Below are 18,598 nucleotides of genomic sequence, written 5' to 3'. Positions count from 1 at the left end.
GGTGTAAACAGGAGCATGAGCTCCTCTCTGAACCTCACGCTTACCTACGTTTGATAGCATGGGAGATGAGCACACTGTGGCAAGAAACACATTGTAACAGCCCTGCAAAATTGGCCTGAAATGACATCGATGGAGCGTTAAGGATCCTTTTGAATTGCTTCGATGAATCACCAAATTAAGAAGAAGAGCTAGAATTAGTAAAGCCTATGATTATTTCTTACGTAATATTATCCCAACAACAAATCCTCTCCTGAAATAAAGTTGAAATCTACGGCCTGTCCGCAGCACAGCGAAGAATGGACCACCTGTGACTGCAACCATACCGTCTTTGAATGGCGACTGAAAGGACCTGAGCTGAGTAGGAGGAGAAGAAGAAGGTGGAGGAGGAGGAGGAGGAGGAGGAGGAGGAGGAGGAGGCCTCAGCAGCATTCCAAAGAAATAAAGAGTTTCTGTAGAGCGGAGAAAGCAATTCTCATCTTTTCACTGCACAGTTCAACACAGCGGGTGCCATTGACTGAAGGAAAGGGGGGTTGTGTGGGGGGGTCTTCTTTCAATGATTTCCACATATGGACTCCAGGAGTGGCTGCTTGCTGGGCTGGTGAAGGTGTCGCGGCGGCGACGGTGGCGGTGAGTGTGAAAAGCCCAGCGGAGGGATTCAAGTCATTAGGCTGTCACTTGAGATTACACGCTGTCCCCTGGTGATTACCCCCATTACCGCTTCCACCAACACCCCGTTACGCACTGGCGGGTCTAAAGAACGCAACGCAGAGCAGGCTTTGATGGCCGGTTTAATCGATCGGACGCCAGGGAGAAATGTATTTTTGATTCTGATTATCAGGGTTGAGTTACCTCGATAAACGCTTTGCGGATTTGGGAGGGATGAAGTGAACCAACACAGTTTGGAACTGTTTTGAGTTTCAGTTTTTATGTGGGGTTTTCCTTGGTTCCTCTCTGGCAACAAAAGCAGGCAGTAATACTGTAGTAGAGTAGAGGGTAGAAAGCATTTCATATTGCGGTGTGAAGCCCCCTTGAATACTAATACCGGCTGCAAAGCTCAAAGAGCTGGAAGAAAAATACGAAGAGCGAGAGGGGCAGGGAGAGATAGAGGGAGGGAGACCGAGAGAGAGAGAGCTTGAGGGATGGACGAGTGCAGCTGACATCGGGAGGGAGACGGATAAAGAGGCGGAGAGCATATCGCAGAAGCGAAGGACGGGACGAGAGGAGGGAGGGGATGGTAGGAGGGAGGGAGAGAGAGAGGGAGGATGGGAGAGAGGGAGGGAAGGAATAGGAGGATGGAGATATGGTGAGCAGCGGCGGAGGTGGATTCCAGTAAAGAAAACATGAAAATGTTTTCCATCTACTCCCACTCTCTCACAACATAAACAAAACATTGCAATAAAAAGGTGTATGCAGAGACCTGGCCTATTCCCATAGGCGGTGCATGTCGCTGCACAACGAAGCTCACATGTAATCCCTTTAAGCTGTGTTTGACCACAAGCTGACGGAGGGTGCCTTTGCGTGTCTTACCTTACACACGCGAGCGATCCGCGACACAATGGTGTTGTCGAAGAAGTCAAATTCCTTCCCCGCCTCGCTGAAGAAGAAGTATATCTTGTCGTCGTCACCCACTGGGTTGCCCGTGGGCTGACTCTCTTCGATGTACGCCGAGCCCACGAACACCGGATCTAGCGAAACGAAACGAAAATAAATCAAAAAACTGTTTTAATAGCGTGACAAATGCCGTGACTAATGTCTTTTGTTGCTTTGGGTTTTTTGTATAAAGAGCTGTGACTGGAAATGGCCCCCTGAATCCAAGGCAGGGTGACTTGGAGAACGTATTACGGTATGTTTTACCAAGAGGACAAACTAAACTAACTACAAAGTCGGGAAGGAAGCGTTATTGCAGACATCCTGCATATAATGGAGTTCTGATGCTTCAGTGACAGAAGCACGCATGAATTACCTCAACATCAAAAGACGAAAGAGGAGCCTAATTGTAAGGAAAGTGCAGTTGGCTCGGGCTAAACCAGTACCATCCTCACGGCCTGTTTTGATGTACCCTGACTGATGACGGCCAGCCCCCACAATCTAGCAGGGCGCTCGTCTTTGCTCTTCAACCTTGCATACATTAGAGATTGCGGCTCAATAATGACCACTGTAATTCCGATCTCATCTTGTCCGTCGGGGGAGAGGGAGCCAAGATATCATAAAACATAGAAATAGTTGGCCATCTGAAGGCCAAATTGATTTCACCTTGCAGCCAGTTTAGGGAGTTCTCCGTCTTCAAGGCTGTGCCGTGCCCCAGGCTCTTGTAGATGACGGGTTCGTTCCCCTGGAAGTTGCTCACGGTACCTGCATAAAGTTCTCCATCTGAGGGGAGAAAAAAATGAAGAAAACACGATAGACTTGAGTCAGTCTGTGGCTGAAATCATGGATTATTTTATGCAAATGAACCAAACCACATAATCTAGTTGGGCTTCAGATCCTAGTACTAGATCGATCATTAAGCAAATTTTTGGGGTATCTTTTTTGTAAGAAGGAGATGAGGTCTGTCCGTCTTCAGTCAGTCAGTCTTTGTTGATCAGTCAGTCAGTCTTTGTTTCTCCATTGTTGACAAATGTATTGCGATCATTCGAATATATGGCTGGAACTATATGGCTTTTGATGACAGTCTTGTTTTTACAAATGGTGGGGGGGTGCTGGGGGATGGTCTACAGCTTGTAGTAGACTGTGTTGCAAATCCTTCACTACAGTACTTGCGATTTCAAAAAGGCACAAAATAAACTCTTAAGCCTCAGACATGCTTTCTACGTTCCGCATCAAGTACTGAGCTGCGATTGTGTACTGGTCATGCAGAGGCCCACACAGCCCCATTTATTGCAAAATTGAGGGTCCGCTCCGGATTGGGACACACCTATGCATGTGTCCAAATCCGAACTTCATGCCAATTGGCGGCGACAATGCACCATAACGTTGTTTGCCAAGCTCCATAAATTCAAGCACTGTTGGGTGATTTCTCGCCATTTGGCCGTCTCTATAATGTTTAATGGAAAAATTATATTTTGTGGGTAACAGTGGATCGCTTCCACTACCTCTGTTCAAAACATTGTATCCATCTTGTTATCCAGAGCACGTACAACCGGAGCACTGTCTATGTGCAGAAATCTGTGTATGCGATGCAAGCAGTCCGCGTGCTCAGACGCGGACTGTGTGCGGTGGTCCGCACAGGAGTCTGCCTGGGCTTAGCGGACATAAGCGAATGAAGACTTTTACGTCACACCGAACAAGCGGTCCCTTGCGGAGAAGCGGACGTAGAAAGTAGGAAATACAGATTCAGGCACAAAGGACAGCATACACTTAAAAACAGGTGAATCCCGTCTAGCTGTGTAGTCACTGACCAAGCAGCTACTAGGACAGAACCGTTAGTTTGGGTTGCAGCCAGCGGCCTGTTTCCTGGAAAGAAGACACCTGCTGGCGCGTCCTTAACGTGACAGTAGAGGGTGCTGGTTGGTGCTCAGTACTCACCCACTATGATGGCGGTGGATTTGTATTCTGGGTTGAAGGGGCAGCGGCTGCGTCCGTCCTCCATCAGAACTTCGCCAGAGTCGTCTCTCTCCAGGGAGAACGTAGATGTGTTCTTATGGGGGGAAAAAACATCTCCCTTAGGCCCGGTCCAATTAACCCCCAGGTACACTAGGACTACAGTCGCTGACCAGAAACTTTGCAACCCTTGGTTCATTGGAAGCCTTGTTCTTTTAATGAGCTGTTACATTCAACAATTACATAATCACAGTCCTTCCTATAGTAGTCTAATACATTAAAGGGGACATTATGACATTATTAACACTTTTCCTGGGATTTGGGGTGTTGTTTTGGGTCTCTGGTGCTCCCAAATGCATACAAACTTTGAAAAAAGTCTGTACATGATTTTTTGACTGAGATATGCATTTCTGAAAGGACCCCGCCTACAGTTACCAAACGAGCGAGTCAGTTTCGCCGCCCCCTCCTACGTAGGAAGGGGGCACAGTTGAATATTACCTCCCACTTCCCCACTCCCCTCCAATCAGAGCATAGCTAAGATTGTGTGGACCAGCGGACGAGCAGCTGCGGCGGGGGGAACTCGGCGGCGGCCTGGCAGCTCAGCTCCGGGAGTACAGGCCGGACCGCCGCCGAGCTCCCCCCGCCGGAGCTGCTGCCGAAGCTTCGGCGGCAGTCCGGAGGAGGAGACATGGAGGAGAAAGGGATTGTACTCTGAGCTGCCGGACTACCGCCAAAGCTTTGGCGGCAGTTCAGCTCCCGGAGTACACCCGCCGGAGCAGCCGGAAAGCTTCAGTGGCAGTGCAGCTCCCAGAGTACACCGCCAGAGCTGCCGGACTGCCGTCGAAGCTTCGGCAGCAGTCCGGCAGCTCCGGCGAGGAGAGCTCAGCGGCAGTCCGGCAGCGTGCCGTGACATGGTCCGGCACTCCATGTCGCGGTTCATGGACTTCAGAGAGTCAAGGCCAAAGTTCCTTTCCTCCAATTCTTCTCAACCATGACCGAGATAACCCCACTTCGAGTCTTTACTTTTTGTGAAAGTACCAGAGACGTCAGACGCAGTCTTTATGATTCATGACATCATCCGAGGCGCACATAGCTTTTGGCCTTGATATTAGATGTAATATTATATGAATACCCATATATAATATTATTATTATTATTATTATAATTATATTATATTATATAGATATAGAGTTCCAGAAGTCCGCAAACGGCAACAATCCCTTCTCCTCTATGCTGTGGTTCAGTCTGACAGCTCATTGGTCAATGGGCAGCAGCTCATTTGCATTAAAGCTACAGACACCAGAAACAGCGCATTCTGAAGGGACTGAGACAGAGGGGAATAGAGGTAGGCAAGATTTTTTTTCCTAAAAGCTATTTCCAGCGAACAGTTTCAAAAACAAGTTTTCTGGAACTCAAATACTATGTTTACTTGTTGGGAAAGCACCATAATATGTCTCCTTTAAACAAATCACGTTATTATTCTCTTCATATATAATCACAATATGGTCAATATAAATCCAGTCTCTAAATAAAAAATGTATAATGTTTGTGAAAACTGATTTAAAACTGCATTATTCTTAGCACTCTTTTTTTCTTATTAGATTTTTGCATCCATGCTTTTTTGTAAAAAAAGAGCGGAATTGGAAGGACAGCCACAGAGTCTGACAACGCTGTAACGTGCAGAATAAAACAGTTAAGACTAACTACCAAAGAAGCGCCAGGAATCCAAGACAAGGCCCCTTCGTCCAGTAGCGTGCTTCAGAAGTGACGAAAAATGTTTTGAATTATTTTGCTATTCTTTCATCCAACTCTTTTAGACTCCCTATTCTCTACAGAAATCAATGTCCTGTTTGGCTACTGACTATAACCAACCCCTGGTGCACCGATTCTGTAGACCGGCAGACGAGGACCCCCTGGGTCTTCATGCTGCCCTGTCCCGGGGGGGCAACCACACAGCTTGTCTACACACATCCTACCTCCTGTTGCCCTGTCATACTTCACTAACTCAGCACGATAACCTCATTCACGGGCAAACAACATGGGTCCTCTACTGCCACAGTGGAAAGAATAAGTATATTTTCCTTAATAATACAAATAAAAGACTAGACATTTCCGAAAAGGGATTGAGAGAGCAGTAGATCGTGGGGCTGTTGCTGGGATAGAGAAAACATTGCTTACTATGTAGGCACAGATGGGACTGAAGGCGTAGGTTCCACACACATAGAGGTGTGTGCTGTTCAGTCGCAGCAGAATCTTGATGTAATTGAAGCAATCGGTCTGGGTAGAAGAGAACAGGAGGTCACGAGAATGAATATGTTACAAAGACATGACGGAACCGAAACCCTGTTGAGAACGGATCCAAGAATAGCACAACCGCCGCGTAATCTTGCCTCTACACAAGCACTAAGGTACATGGGTAGTGAAATACAATGCCATTGATAACCAAGCTTAGTCTCCAAGGGATTCGGCCGCCCGTATGACAACAAGTGAGAAAAGCAATGCACTGTTACAAAATAAAAGTACAACTCCCAAATGAGTCACCCATTAGTGACCCAATGAGTAAATCCTGTTGTAGCTGGGTGACAGCTCTACAATATTTTCACGTCCTAAAGCTCTGTCACGGGCGCGCCAAGACAGACCGATAAATTGGAGCCTCTTACCTCAAGGTTCTTGCCCTTAAAGCTGCATTCCTCCCTTTTTCCGACAGGAGTGCCCCATGTCATCTGAATGACCACAAGGAGGTTAATATTTCTCCAAGCGAGTTGGCAAACTGGCTTTTAGTCAATATGTTCTAAAGCTGAATAACTGGATTTGGATTGTCTTTATTTAGGTATTTCTTGTCACTTACGTTCTTCTGCAGCTTGGTCTTGCTGATATCTGAGAGGCTGAGGGCAAACAGAGCTTCCCTGGCTCCGACATAGAGCATGTCGTCCTCCTTGCTGAGCAGCAGAGAGGTGTAGTTCGAGACACCATCCACAGAGAATCTCTTGGCCGATCTCTCCTTCGCATCTGGCAATGGGGAAAAGAATAAGGAAAACACAGGGTTTCGGATTATATGTCAACCTGCACCAAATGTGATCAGAGAGCCGGGTTAGACAGGGTTGGACTCCACATGTCACATCCTGTGAGACTGATGGTCCACATGAGAGGAGACATTGGTCACCTTCAAAACATATATGGCCAAGTTTAAGGCCTGGGGTTTATTCATTTTGCATGAGCCGGAGGGGAACAAACAAGTGGCCTTGAATGTTTCACAAAAATATATCCGTCTTTGAAAATATAATGTTATAATGTTGTTTCTTGAATTAGTTGATTAGGTTTTTGGCTTAATCCTTTCATTACACAAACACGCTAGGGAGACATATTTCAATTGTATTCATTAAATATGTAAATGTATTCACAATTTATAGATCTTAGGGTAACATGTTTTTATTGAACATTGCCGTTCTTAACGTCCTAGTCCCTTCATCATTGTGGAAACCCTTGTTACATTTATATGAGTCTTCCTGAAAGTCTTAATATAGAAATAATTGCCTAAAATGTTAAGGCTATCATGAATCTTAATAAGGACATGGCATTTATTTGTAATGCTGATAAATTGTCTGATGTCCACTACAGTTTTCCTTGCATAAAGTCAACAAGTTGAAATCTCATGTCACAGAAATCTGCATCTTCCTAAATACAGAAAAAGATAGGAAAATAAAGAAAAAAAAATGAAAACAATAAGGACAATCTTTTGATAAAGATTCATCAAACAACAATGATCAGTTCCAGATAAAAAGTACCCCCCCTCTCATATATATCATTGAGGCGTCTGCATATTTAAGGGATAAAGAAGACAGAATACACATCATATATGCAACCAAATATTTGTATAGCTAGAGATTACCATGCCCTCCGCGTGTCATGATATCTATGTAAATGTTTACCTAAAGACTACTCTTCCAAACTTCCAGCACACTCTTGAGAACCACTTGGGGCATGGACTCCATTTGCTTGACTTAATACGACTCCTGGCTCATATCGGAGCTTGTAAACATTAATATTTGTGCCTATAAAAACAATTTAAAGCTCTGCTGCTGCATGAAGTCATAGACTTGCATCCAGCCCTGACCTTAACCCCAAAATAAATTGGCACTCGTTGGCACCCCAGGTAGGGAATTGGATCGCATCCCAAATAGCTGCAGTAAACTGCAATTAATGTTTACTATCCAACAGTTAAACGATCCAACATGCTCTCAAACAAACTGTCCCTCTACAAACTCAAGGCACTTTGGCAGACGGCTATCTCCATGCTCTGCAAGACCAAACCCAGCTGTATGAGACACATCTTGTCCAACATCTAATCACCAGACCCTTTCCACATCAACAAAGCTCTTTCAGTTTCAGCATGACATCTGGAATCACTGGAGAAATGGACACAAAAACAGAAAGATCATCCAAGAGGGAGGAAGGGGGGGGGGGGGGGGGGGGGAGAGTCTTTTTAATTAACAGTCTCCTCGTTGTCCTTGATACTCGAGGGTCCTTCAAAAGCAAAACAAGTTGGCTACTTATTTGCACGTCTTTCTATCGCAGGAATCATTTCCAATTTCCTGGTGAGAAGTGAATGCAGAACAAAAGAGAGCGTCCCTCTGTAATGAAGCTCATATAGACAGCACCTCTTTGTCCCGGTGGATCGTGCACTTGGCACAGAATATCAGCGCCATCTCGTCTCCCAGCAGGGAGTCCTATCACAGTCGCGGTTCCACTGCTCCCCTGGGTCCATGCCATTCACGGCAACCTCAGAGGAAGACCCTGCCTTCCCTCAGACTACTTAAGGCCTGACACATATATCACAGGGACCACCGTCTGAACAATAGAATAAAAGAAGCAGTCAAGCACAGAACTTTAGTCAGGGATCAGTTTGAGTTCATCAGGGGAAGGGTTAAGGAGAACGATATCCCGGGAGACGGATGAAGCAGCTGGGAAACTTTGGATGAGATATCCAAGCAGTCGTCCCGCAGGTGTTTAAGTATCCTCTGCTAAAAATGTAAAACAGAGCGTTAAACACTATTAATGTAATGTTCAACACCAGAGACAGCGCAGCTGTGTAAACGGTGTTGTGCGTCTTATGCCATAAGTTAGCTAGAACGCCGGGCATCCATCGGGAGGCAGCGGCAATTACAGGCCAGCAGAGCCATTTAACAGCCCGGCTCCACATTCATTCATCAGCCTCCTGTTTAATCAACTGGCGCTGCCTCAACCCCCCACACTGGGCCTCTCCATCGCATCAGATGCACCATCCATATGGCCCCGTCACCATTTCAGATGGTCATCTGATGTCTTGTGTTGCTTGCTGCTACCTCTCAAATGACATCACATGGTCGGTTGGACTGGTTAACGGTAAGGGTTGGGCTTGAGTTTGTTTTGGCTAATTCTGATCCCTATTGAATGTGTAAGGTCCTTGTCCAAACAATGAGTGTGGAAACGGAAACGATTACTCCTGCCTTAAACATACATGAAGCTGTTGGTTGTTATTTCTGTTGATGCTGTGGGTTGATAGCCTTGGGTTTTTCCCACAGTAATCAGAGTTCCTTGTCCATTGTAATGATCTTTCTGTTTGATAAGGCAAACCACTCAGCGTCAACCGCTAAAGAATTTAAGCACACACCGAGGTATTTGTTGTGATATTCTAATAATTTCCATTCATACTAATTTGTACTGGAATAGCATCATTCAGAGCATACAAACCAGAGACATCATTGTGAGGGTCCCCTCCATTTGAATGCCAATATTTGAATACAATGTGGCACACAAATGGACCAAGGTATAATTTAGAACAATATTTATATTCATTCCCATCTATTAACTGTATGTTGACCACGAGATAGGTACTCAAATCAAATGAAGGTTGAACAGCTATTAAAAAATACTTTCTAGGCCATTGTCTTTTAAAATAAATAAATAATAATATATTATATTTATATAGCGCTTTTCAATGACCCAAAGACGGTTACAGTGAAGGGGGGGACCTAACTCACCACCACAAGTGAGTAGCACCCACTTGGGTGATGCACGGCAGCCAATCTACGCCAGAACGCTCACCACACACCAGCTTGAGGTGGAGAGTGAGGGAATTATTGAGTCAGCCAATTGTACAGGAGGATTATTAGGGGGGCCAGATTGAATTAGCCTGGTTGGGCCAGGACACCGGGGAAACCCCTACTCTTTGCGATAAGTGCCCTGGGATCGTTTATGACCACAGTGAGTCAGGACCTCGGTTTTACGTCTCCTCCGAAGGACGGCACCTTCCACAGCACAGTGTCCCCGTCACTGCACTGGGGCATCGGATTGATGAGGGAAGGGGCCAGAGGGAAGAGTGCCACCTATTGGCCACCACCCGACACCACTTAAAAAAGCTACGTCTCTAAATGAAAGTCTAAATTCCCAATATACCAGAGGTTGTGTGTCTAACTGCGTATGCTTATGTACGCCTGTGTCTCTTCTACATGCTCATTCAGCAGTGAGTTTTCACCGGCGTAAGATTGCACTAGGAGTTGATAATGCATTCAGGAGTTGCACGACAAGCGTTGGTGTGGTGCAGTGGCCAACTCTTGGAGTGTGTGTTCAGAGGAGTAGGCCAAGGGCGGGAAGGATGTGGTCAGTGTGTGGAATTGTTTGGTCGTCGTTGAGCTGTGTGGCAGAAGAATTACCCATTAACATGGCCCAGATTTACTAAGGCAACACGAGAACAGTCACAAGACACTGGGCGGCCGGGGGAGGGGTTATAGCCATGAGCAGCCATGGAACCCAGGGTGGAGAAAAAAAAAGGTGGAAAGAAGATAGGTAAGGTTTAAGAGAAAAAGAGGGAAGAAAAGAGGAGTAGTGAATAGGAAAGGAAATGAGAAATGAGAGAACAGGGAAGAGAAGAGTTGATGGGAAATGGCAAGAGGTGAGGGAGAGGATCAGTGAAGAAGAGGGGAGAGAGTGACGAGTGGTGAGGAGAAAAGAGGAGCACAACTGATATTCAGCTCAGGCTGAGCTCTGCTTATCCTTCATACGAGGGGCAGACGTTCATCAAAAACATTTTTGCCTCAATGCCCTCAATTGCCCAATGCCCATCTACACTCACGCTTCTTCCCCACGCGACCTGAAGGCTGCTGACGTTTTGACCATTTCCATTCATACTAAATCTCTTCACAAGAAGAGTCATGTCAAGGTTGCAATAACATCAGTCCTTTGGGAAAGGTTTGGGTATGCCGACGGATAATTCAGTGTCACAGTGTCATGGTGTCCTCATTTTGGTCCGCCCCCCCCACCCCCCAAAAAATATATATAGGTTGACGATGTTCAATGTTAGTTAGCGGATGAATTTCTTTCTTTACTTTGTTGGAATGAAGAAGTAATGAGATAGAAACAGGGGTTTGGGTTTTCCCCTCCTTCATCCTAAGACAACCTCATTAATCTCAGCCATCTCTACATGCAAGCTCAGTTTTCAGAAACCCCAGAGAGAGACAGAGGGAGATGGGTAGCAGCAGACTGGATACAAAGCATGGACAGACAGCAGCATCTCAGCTGAACCAAGAGTATCTGTCACCCTGGGCCGTTATAAATGGACCATAACACCTTAATGTGTGTGTGTGTGTGTGTGTGTGTGTGTGTGTGTGTGTGTGTGTGTGTGTGTAAAGGAAGGTAATGTTGCAGCCTTACCTCTGCAGCTGTGTATGTTTGTGTGCGTCTTTCTTGATGCATGCTGTGTTGATTGCTATTGTTTGCAGGGAGAGAGGAGGTGTTTGCATGAGGCTCAGGACTGTTTGAGAAGCTGCAGCTGGCAGATAACCACAGCAGGTTGACGGCCCCTGTGCCCAGTGTCTGCAGTCTAAGGGTTGTGCGGTTTGTAGTAATTATATAAAAAATAATAGTCATAGATGAATGTACACACACACACAGACAATTAGAGCAGGGAGAGTATAGTGAGTGGTCCAGCAGGGCTATAATTATCAGCTCTGGGGTGTCAGGCTCTGGTCAGACACACACACACACACACACACACACACACACACACACACACACACACACACACACTGAGCACCAGAGTACCTCTCCTTTAATGCCATACCACACACTGTGAGAGACAAAGAGACTGAGAGAGAGTAAGTGAGGGAGAACAATTGAGGTGGTAAAATTTCTCCCCCCACATAACCGACTTGTCTGTGCCTGTCATGTTTGTTTTCTGGGCTTCCATCTCCCCTCTCTCAGATTAGGAGAAGAGGTTGAATACCGGCATCCCGTTCCAATGACAACACACACTTATCTCCCATTTTTTAAAAGCAGGGACTGCAGGCCAAAAGCGAGCCAAAAACGATATTTAAGGACACTGCAAAAACTAGAATATTTGACATTGTAATTAATTTGCATACCATTTTTTGTATGGATGATAATGAAAACAACGCCATATGGTTATGTTACGTTGAGCATGGCCACAGCGTAACATCACGGCATTACAGCACTATGCCCAGCAGATCACAGGTCCTGAGGTGCTCTGGTCATGGTGATTTCATGCAGAATGAGGCGATGGATGTTCGAAGTGTTCAGTGTTACTGAAGACTCTTGCATACAGAAAAAGTAAGAGCAGTTCCCACACAGACACAAATTGTCTTAGGACTTAGGGTTAGGGTTAGGGTTAGCGAATAAGGACCGACATGTATCGTCCAATCCTGCTGTCTGCAAGAGTGAGTGAGTGAGTGAGTGAGTGAGTGAGTGAGTGAGTCACACACACACACACACATACACACACACACACACACACACACACACAACCTACAACCACAAAAAGCTTAAAGATAAGCCATGAGATGACAGTCTGTACGACCGCGTATAAGGTAGTCAAGATAAAGCTCTAGAGAGGAGTTCATTGTAGCACAGCAGGGGTTCTTGCATCTCTGACCAAAGGAAAATGTCTGTTTGTGTCAATGGAACAAAACCAACAAGACTAACAGAAAACTCTGAGCGAACTACATTGGTGATCCCTTCGTCGAAAAAAAAGAGTTTTCTGTTGTTAGTTCTATACAGCAGACGGGGGGCTAAATAAGTGTTTACAGTAAGTGTTCACAGTAAGGGTTTTGTCAACGAGTAAACAACGCATGAGCCCGTCGCTAAGAGACACGCTTCTGCGTAAAAAAACAACACACAAATCATCAAACAGGAAATCTCTGTTCTTCCTATCTGACCTGTTGGAATATGGATCATTGTTTTCTAACAACTGCACTGCTAGTGTTGAACTCATATCCAACAACATACAGACTCAGTTTCACACACACACACACACACACACACACACACACACACGCACACACACACACACACACACAAAATGTAGATGGAATGAATGATCAATCGATATGTTCATGAGCCTTTCCCTTTCCATTTCCTTAGCCAGCATTGCAGTATAAATAAACCTCATACATAGGGGTCTTCATCATTTAAACCCCAACTTAAGCTACTTATCATAAATATCTCCCAGCTAGTCATTATTATTCACCATAAACCTAGCAGTATGCAGAGTTCAGAGAGCTGTGGCGTGTTGTCGAGGCAGTGTTGGGAAGCTGCGGGCTGAAGTGCTTCGTCATCCTGTGTAGCTAAGTGGATAGCTTTAAGCTAAATAATAAGGCCCACCTAAAGATTTATGAATTGGTTGTAGAGGGGCCGCCGGCCTGAGTACTGTAAATAATTACTTTGAGGCTGTTGTGCTACGGTGCTGTAATAGAAGAGTGTGTATGTGTTTGGCACTAAATGCCAAACACAGGGAGTGTAGCAAACCCTATACCATAGCTACCAACTCTGCCAACTGTTTCAACCCAAAAATTAAAACAAGCTTCAAAATGTAATATTTTTGTCTTTTTTGTTTGCAATTCTACTGTCACACTGTGTCACAGAAACTGAAAAACAGTTTCTTGGCTGCATGGCAATTTCGTCCAATCAAACGTTTCTTGATGAAGAGTTATTACAGACGCGGTGTGTCTGTGGAGGAGGAGGAGGAGGAGGAGGAGGAGGAGGAGGCCAAGCTCTGTAATTAAACCCAATTTCTCTGCCGTAAGCAGGCTGTGTGCTGCCGCGTGTCAGTCACATCCCTGCTCTCCCTGAAACCACTGGCCAATTGTCTTTCTGCATCAGTGGTCATGACGGATCAGCGTGGGGGGCCCCCCACCCCCAATACTGATGAAACATGAGTGGTATCCGGGGGCGACATCCCCCCACTCACCAACTCTGTGACGCCCCCCCCCCCCCCCCCCCCCCCTTTGAAGCTGCAATCCCTGCTGGTGAGGTCCCTGGGTTTATACACATGTGAGAGAAAGAACCAGACATGCTGAGAGGTGGGCGTTTGGACCGCGCACGCAGAGCCTACAGTGTCTCAACCTGAGGTTAATTAAAATGCTTTGGTTTTAATACTGGTTTTAATATTAATTGCAGGTTTTCCGTTTTTTTTGTGAGTAGAACCGTACAGACTGGATTGCCTCTGTGTGAGTGGTTGAACATATGTTGCGTTATTGTTTGTGGAATTTTGTACTCTAAGCTGTCCCTTTTTGAAATATGAACTGCAGTACATTATTATAAAAGCATAATAATAAAGTTTCATGCACTGTTTTGTCTCACTTTACCAGTGCATGGTATAGAGACACAAAAGCAATGAACTCCACTCAAAACCCAGAGTAATATATCTTGGTTGTTGACCAGCAAGTCTCCATCAATATACCGTATATGAACCATAATTGATCTTAGATATGTGGAACAATTATTTGTTCGGGTCACAATAATGGTAACTCAAATCCCAAAGTTCCCTGGACAAACATGCTTGAATTCATCAATATTAACAAAAATCACAGCTACATATTTGTTTTTTTTTGGGGGGGGGGGGTTGTACCAACAATAATCCTATGGATTACAAACACTTGAATTTACACATTTACACATTTTCTAATTTATTTTAAGAGCTGCAGAATGGCATGCATGCCATCTGCCTGTTTCATTAGCCTGGCACTCCAACTCCCATGATGCCTTTGGGTCGGGCCTGGATCCCCACAAGGGGAAATAATGGAAAGCAGACAGACACGACAACTCACTCTCCTCTCGGGATACGTGCTAGAATAGCATGCTAGTTAGGAGGTAAACAAGGAGACAGGAAAAGGTAGGACAAGGTTGAAGGGATTGCAATTAAAAAAAAAAAAATCCTACAAGAAAGGGCAAAGTTTCAGGGAAAAAACTACAGCACGCCACCTCTCTCTTTTCTGGGAGACAATGCAACTCTAAATATGGATTCTGAAAGCTTTACATATTATGCTGAAACAACTGGATCTTCCAGGACAGCTCTACAAAATATATTATGCAAGAAGAGCGTCTATAGTATGTCATAGTACGTATGTGGTATTATGTAGTAGTGTGCAAGAGTATGTGATATACGAGTATATGCAAAAGTAAGAGTATGTATGTATTATGTAGTAGAGTATGAATGTATATCAGAGTATGCATGTACGATTATGTATTATTGCCAATGAGTGTCACAATATGTGAGACTACAGATCCAGTCTGGGTATGTGTGTAAGTGAAAATGGTTTGATGACTAGTCTTGTCATATTTAAATGAAATTATTAAGTTAACTAATCGCTATATTTAGTTAAATAATTACATCTCCAGACTTCATTGTTGAGAAAGGCAGCGCCATCGACAGGCGCTCATATAAACGTTTTTTACATGAAATGGGCTATGCGAGTACAGAAAAACACCAATTTCTTTTTGAGTGATGGATCCATATTGTATAGTAAGGAAAGGAAATCGAGGCAAACGACAAGCCCACAACAACATTCTGACAAACTGCTTTGTGGCAAACTGGCGTGTCTTCATTCTTTCCTTTGAAACGACAAGACAAAGAGTAGGATTCGCAGGGCTGTTCCCGGGCTGTGATTAATGTTATCGTGCGGCCGAGAAAAACCACCGCACTCGTTGTGCCGGTTGAGAGGTGCGGAAAAACAAGGGCCTCCCAGTCTTTATTTCAAAAGGGGAGTGTGTGGGAGTACAAGTGGAGACAGGCCACGACTTCGCCAAAGACTGTCACAGCTCGCACGGCCTGCCTCTGTAATCCCCCTGGAAGAGCCACCACTTACGGTGCAGCAACGTGGGTATTCGTCTACCGTACCACTGCCAATTTAACGAACCGGTGAGGAATAGACACTCAGGCAGGCAGAGGCTTGTGGGGCTGTTGGGCATCAACCAAAGTGGTTAAAACATTTAACAAGTTGAGGTGTCCCGGAATGAAGTCTGGCACTAATCGATGATCCATCTCTCCCGTTAACAAACAGCCAGTGCCATTCAGCGCGTTTTGTCAATATTTATCAACGTTCAGTATGCAATCAATCAATTACGGATTAAAACCTTAGCTAGACCCATACAAATACTAAAAGGGAATATTCAGTTATGCCTTGAATTTGGTCAGGGCGAAAGAAAATACATGAGCTGCATGTTCTTATTTTCGTTTGGTCCTGGAGAAAGAGAGCAGACATTGGTATAGAATCCAATTATCTGAATTTTCTGACAAGCAATTATGAGTCTGTAAGGACTTCATTACCATTACTGGACAATGGTACACACTGAAATGGACAATGGCTAACTCACTTACTGCAAAAAAAATGTAACCTCAACTAAAAACATAATGTAATCTTTTCTATTTTTATTTCAATGTGTGATTTAATTCAATTTGCCAGGGAGAGTCATCTTGTCCCTCCAACCCAAATGGATTTCCTTTGGGTTCAAAACAGACACCATTTCATGGCAGAAACTTGAACTAAAATACTCCATTGAAACCACAAGCTATATCTACATGCAATGGTACACTACAACCGTAAGACCATGGAGGTTAATAAATCGAATTGTTGTCATGAACAGCAAGTGGATTATTCGCATTCGTACGGGTTGCTTTGTGCCCAGCATTTTGAATTATTGAGCACATGAAGTGGTAGGCTATATGCAATTTGCTTCGCCATTTTCAAATCCATGCAAATGTGCACGCTATAAGGAGCTGTGTGTTCTGCCCTATATCAAGGGCTGTGTTGTGAATTTAATTATCTGGAAAACTAAAACAAAGATACATGTTTTCCTCGCATGTTATATCATAGTACACAGAAACCCCCACCAAATCGTTGCTAAACCCTAACGCCCAATAACGCAAAACAAATATTCAGACTGTCCGAGAAAAAAAATATGATTAAAAGAATACAGTTAAAATTTCCTGTTGTTGGATGAAAAGCTTCTGAATGAACCAATAGGTTTATCCATCCCCGTGTAATCACCAGATTCACTCCAGTAATAATCGTGATATGATGTCATGGTGTTGTAGTCTCCCTTTTGTGATGGCATACGTATACTTTAAATGTATTTTTACTTTTACAAATCATAAACTATTACTTGATGTACTTGGGGCTAGGGGGTTCTCTCCCCTGGACGTGTGTTGTGTACATGCAGGCACCCTGACATGAGTTATTGGGCATACCAATATAAAACATAAACAATGTCTGTTTCACAGAAAACGGGTTTGGACTTACTGTAGAGGAAACTGATTCTGGGCGTGGCGTCGTCCTGCGTGGACATGGCGGTCTGCAGGAGGCTAGCGAATAGCAGTGTAGCGGCTCCAAGGCAGCACGCAGTCTGCTCCAGTCTCCACATGGTCATGTGACCTTAACACACAGACATGCAGAAAACTGGGCTTCCCTGGATTCTACCACTCGTCATTTCCCAAATCAAGGCACGTTTTCCTCTTCTTTTTCTTCCGCTTGTTACTTCCTTAACTTGAAGGCTTTGATTGAGGGGTGGGGGGGAGAGTAGAGGGGGTACTCGGCCGGTTCTTGTCCTCCCAACGCTGGTGCTTAGACGCTGTTCATTGACTCTTGAACTAGGGAAGAGTGTCCTTTTATGGATTTAAAGATGGGCTCTTTTTTTTTTTTCACTTGTAGCCCTCGGAGATATCCAAGCCAGACCGGCTTCCATGTAGCAATTACGGCCGTCAGTCAGGATCTGTGGAAAGAGGCGAAACATTTGAGCCACGAACCGAGGACAGTAGACAAGCACCGCAAGTCACAACACATGATGGATGGTTAGACTGATGGGCCCCCCTCACATCACATAGTTGTCCTCACTTCATTGATTGATGGTGGGGCTATTGTTTCATCATTTATTTCATGCTTAAACAATATCATGTGCTAAAGCGTGGCTGAAGGTTTCTGTAAAGCACTTGCTGTTAAACAAATGAATACTTTTATTACTACCGAAGTTACATTGAGGCTTTGTTGACGTTCTTTAATACTCCTTTACATGGATAATTACTTTTTCTGTGAAATAATACTATTTTTTTATGTTTTGTGTTACGTCCGAGAAATCCACTGTTTGGATAGCAAGACTAAACAAACCATCTCGATGACCTTTAGTTGTTGTAAACTTGGTTCTCGGTTCCAGATGGAGATTTCTTGCCATCTGTGTGCCACGTGGTTCTCGGTAAGACCAAACATGTTTTGATTCACATAGCAAAGTACTTAATTAAGCTGTCATGGACACTCCAACAGTGAGTGATCACCAGTTAGATACATTACACAAGATGAGTTCTTATTTTGCGGCGAAGAGGAGGGAGAGTGGTACAGAGGGACGGAGAGATATTTAACACAACTCTATTGCAATTCTAGCCGCAAAGTATAACATTTCAAGCTCATAGCTCGTAGCTTAGAATTACCTGGCCATATCCATATTAAATTCTGATCTATAGTGATTTCAATAATGTCATCAATAAAATTACATCCTATGGCTGATATATTCTACAAAATGCTGTCCAGACCGTACAACTTTCTCTGTTTACAAGAATTGGCAAGGTAGAGTCGACGCAAAGTTATTTTGTCTTTAGTCTCATGGTCTCTGACATACTAATGGGCAGTGGCTTGACCTTGCACATTCGGACATTCCTTTAACAATGATCATGCTAGATATTAATAAATATCTAGCATAATATATAAATAAACGTATTCCGTTTTCCAAATGAATTCCA

The 18,598-nt window shown here is 44.4% G+C and overlaps 1 protein-coding gene across 1 annotated transcript in view; it reads right to left on the bottom strand.

Moving 5' to 3' along the window:
* LOC307075620 (semaphorin-4B-like) overlaps window positions 1–17,243 on the bottom strand; it is a 28,506-nt gene extending 11,263 nt beyond the window's left edge. Inside the window, exons 1-7 of the mRNA XM_079736272.1 lie at window positions 17,112–17,243; window positions 6,389–6,549; window positions 6,201–6,263; window positions 5,719–5,817; window positions 3,526–3,637; window positions 2,254–2,370; window positions 1,528–1,685 (exon numbers count right to left, since the gene is read on the bottom strand). Coding sequence (XP_079592398.1) covers window positions 1,528–1,685; window positions 2,254–2,370; window positions 3,526–3,637; window positions 5,719–5,817; window positions 6,201–6,263; window positions 6,389–6,549; window positions 17,112–17,238 — 837 coding nt within the window. The 5' untranslated portion in view covers window positions 17,239–17,243. The remainder of the gene's footprint in view (window positions 1–1,527; window positions 1,686–2,253; window positions 2,371–3,525; window positions 3,638–5,718; window positions 5,818–6,200; window positions 6,264–6,388; window positions 6,550–17,111) is intronic.
* Between the last annotated feature and the right edge of the window lie 1,355 nt (window positions 17,244–18,598).

This window comes from Pollachius pollachius, assembly GCF_949987615.1.
Source record: "Pollachius pollachius genome assembly, chromosome: 5".
Lineage (NCBI taxonomy): Eukaryota > Metazoa > Chordata > Actinopteri > Gadiformes > Gadidae > Pollachius > Pollachius pollachius.
This window is presented reverse-complemented; position numbering and strand designations above follow the sequence as displayed.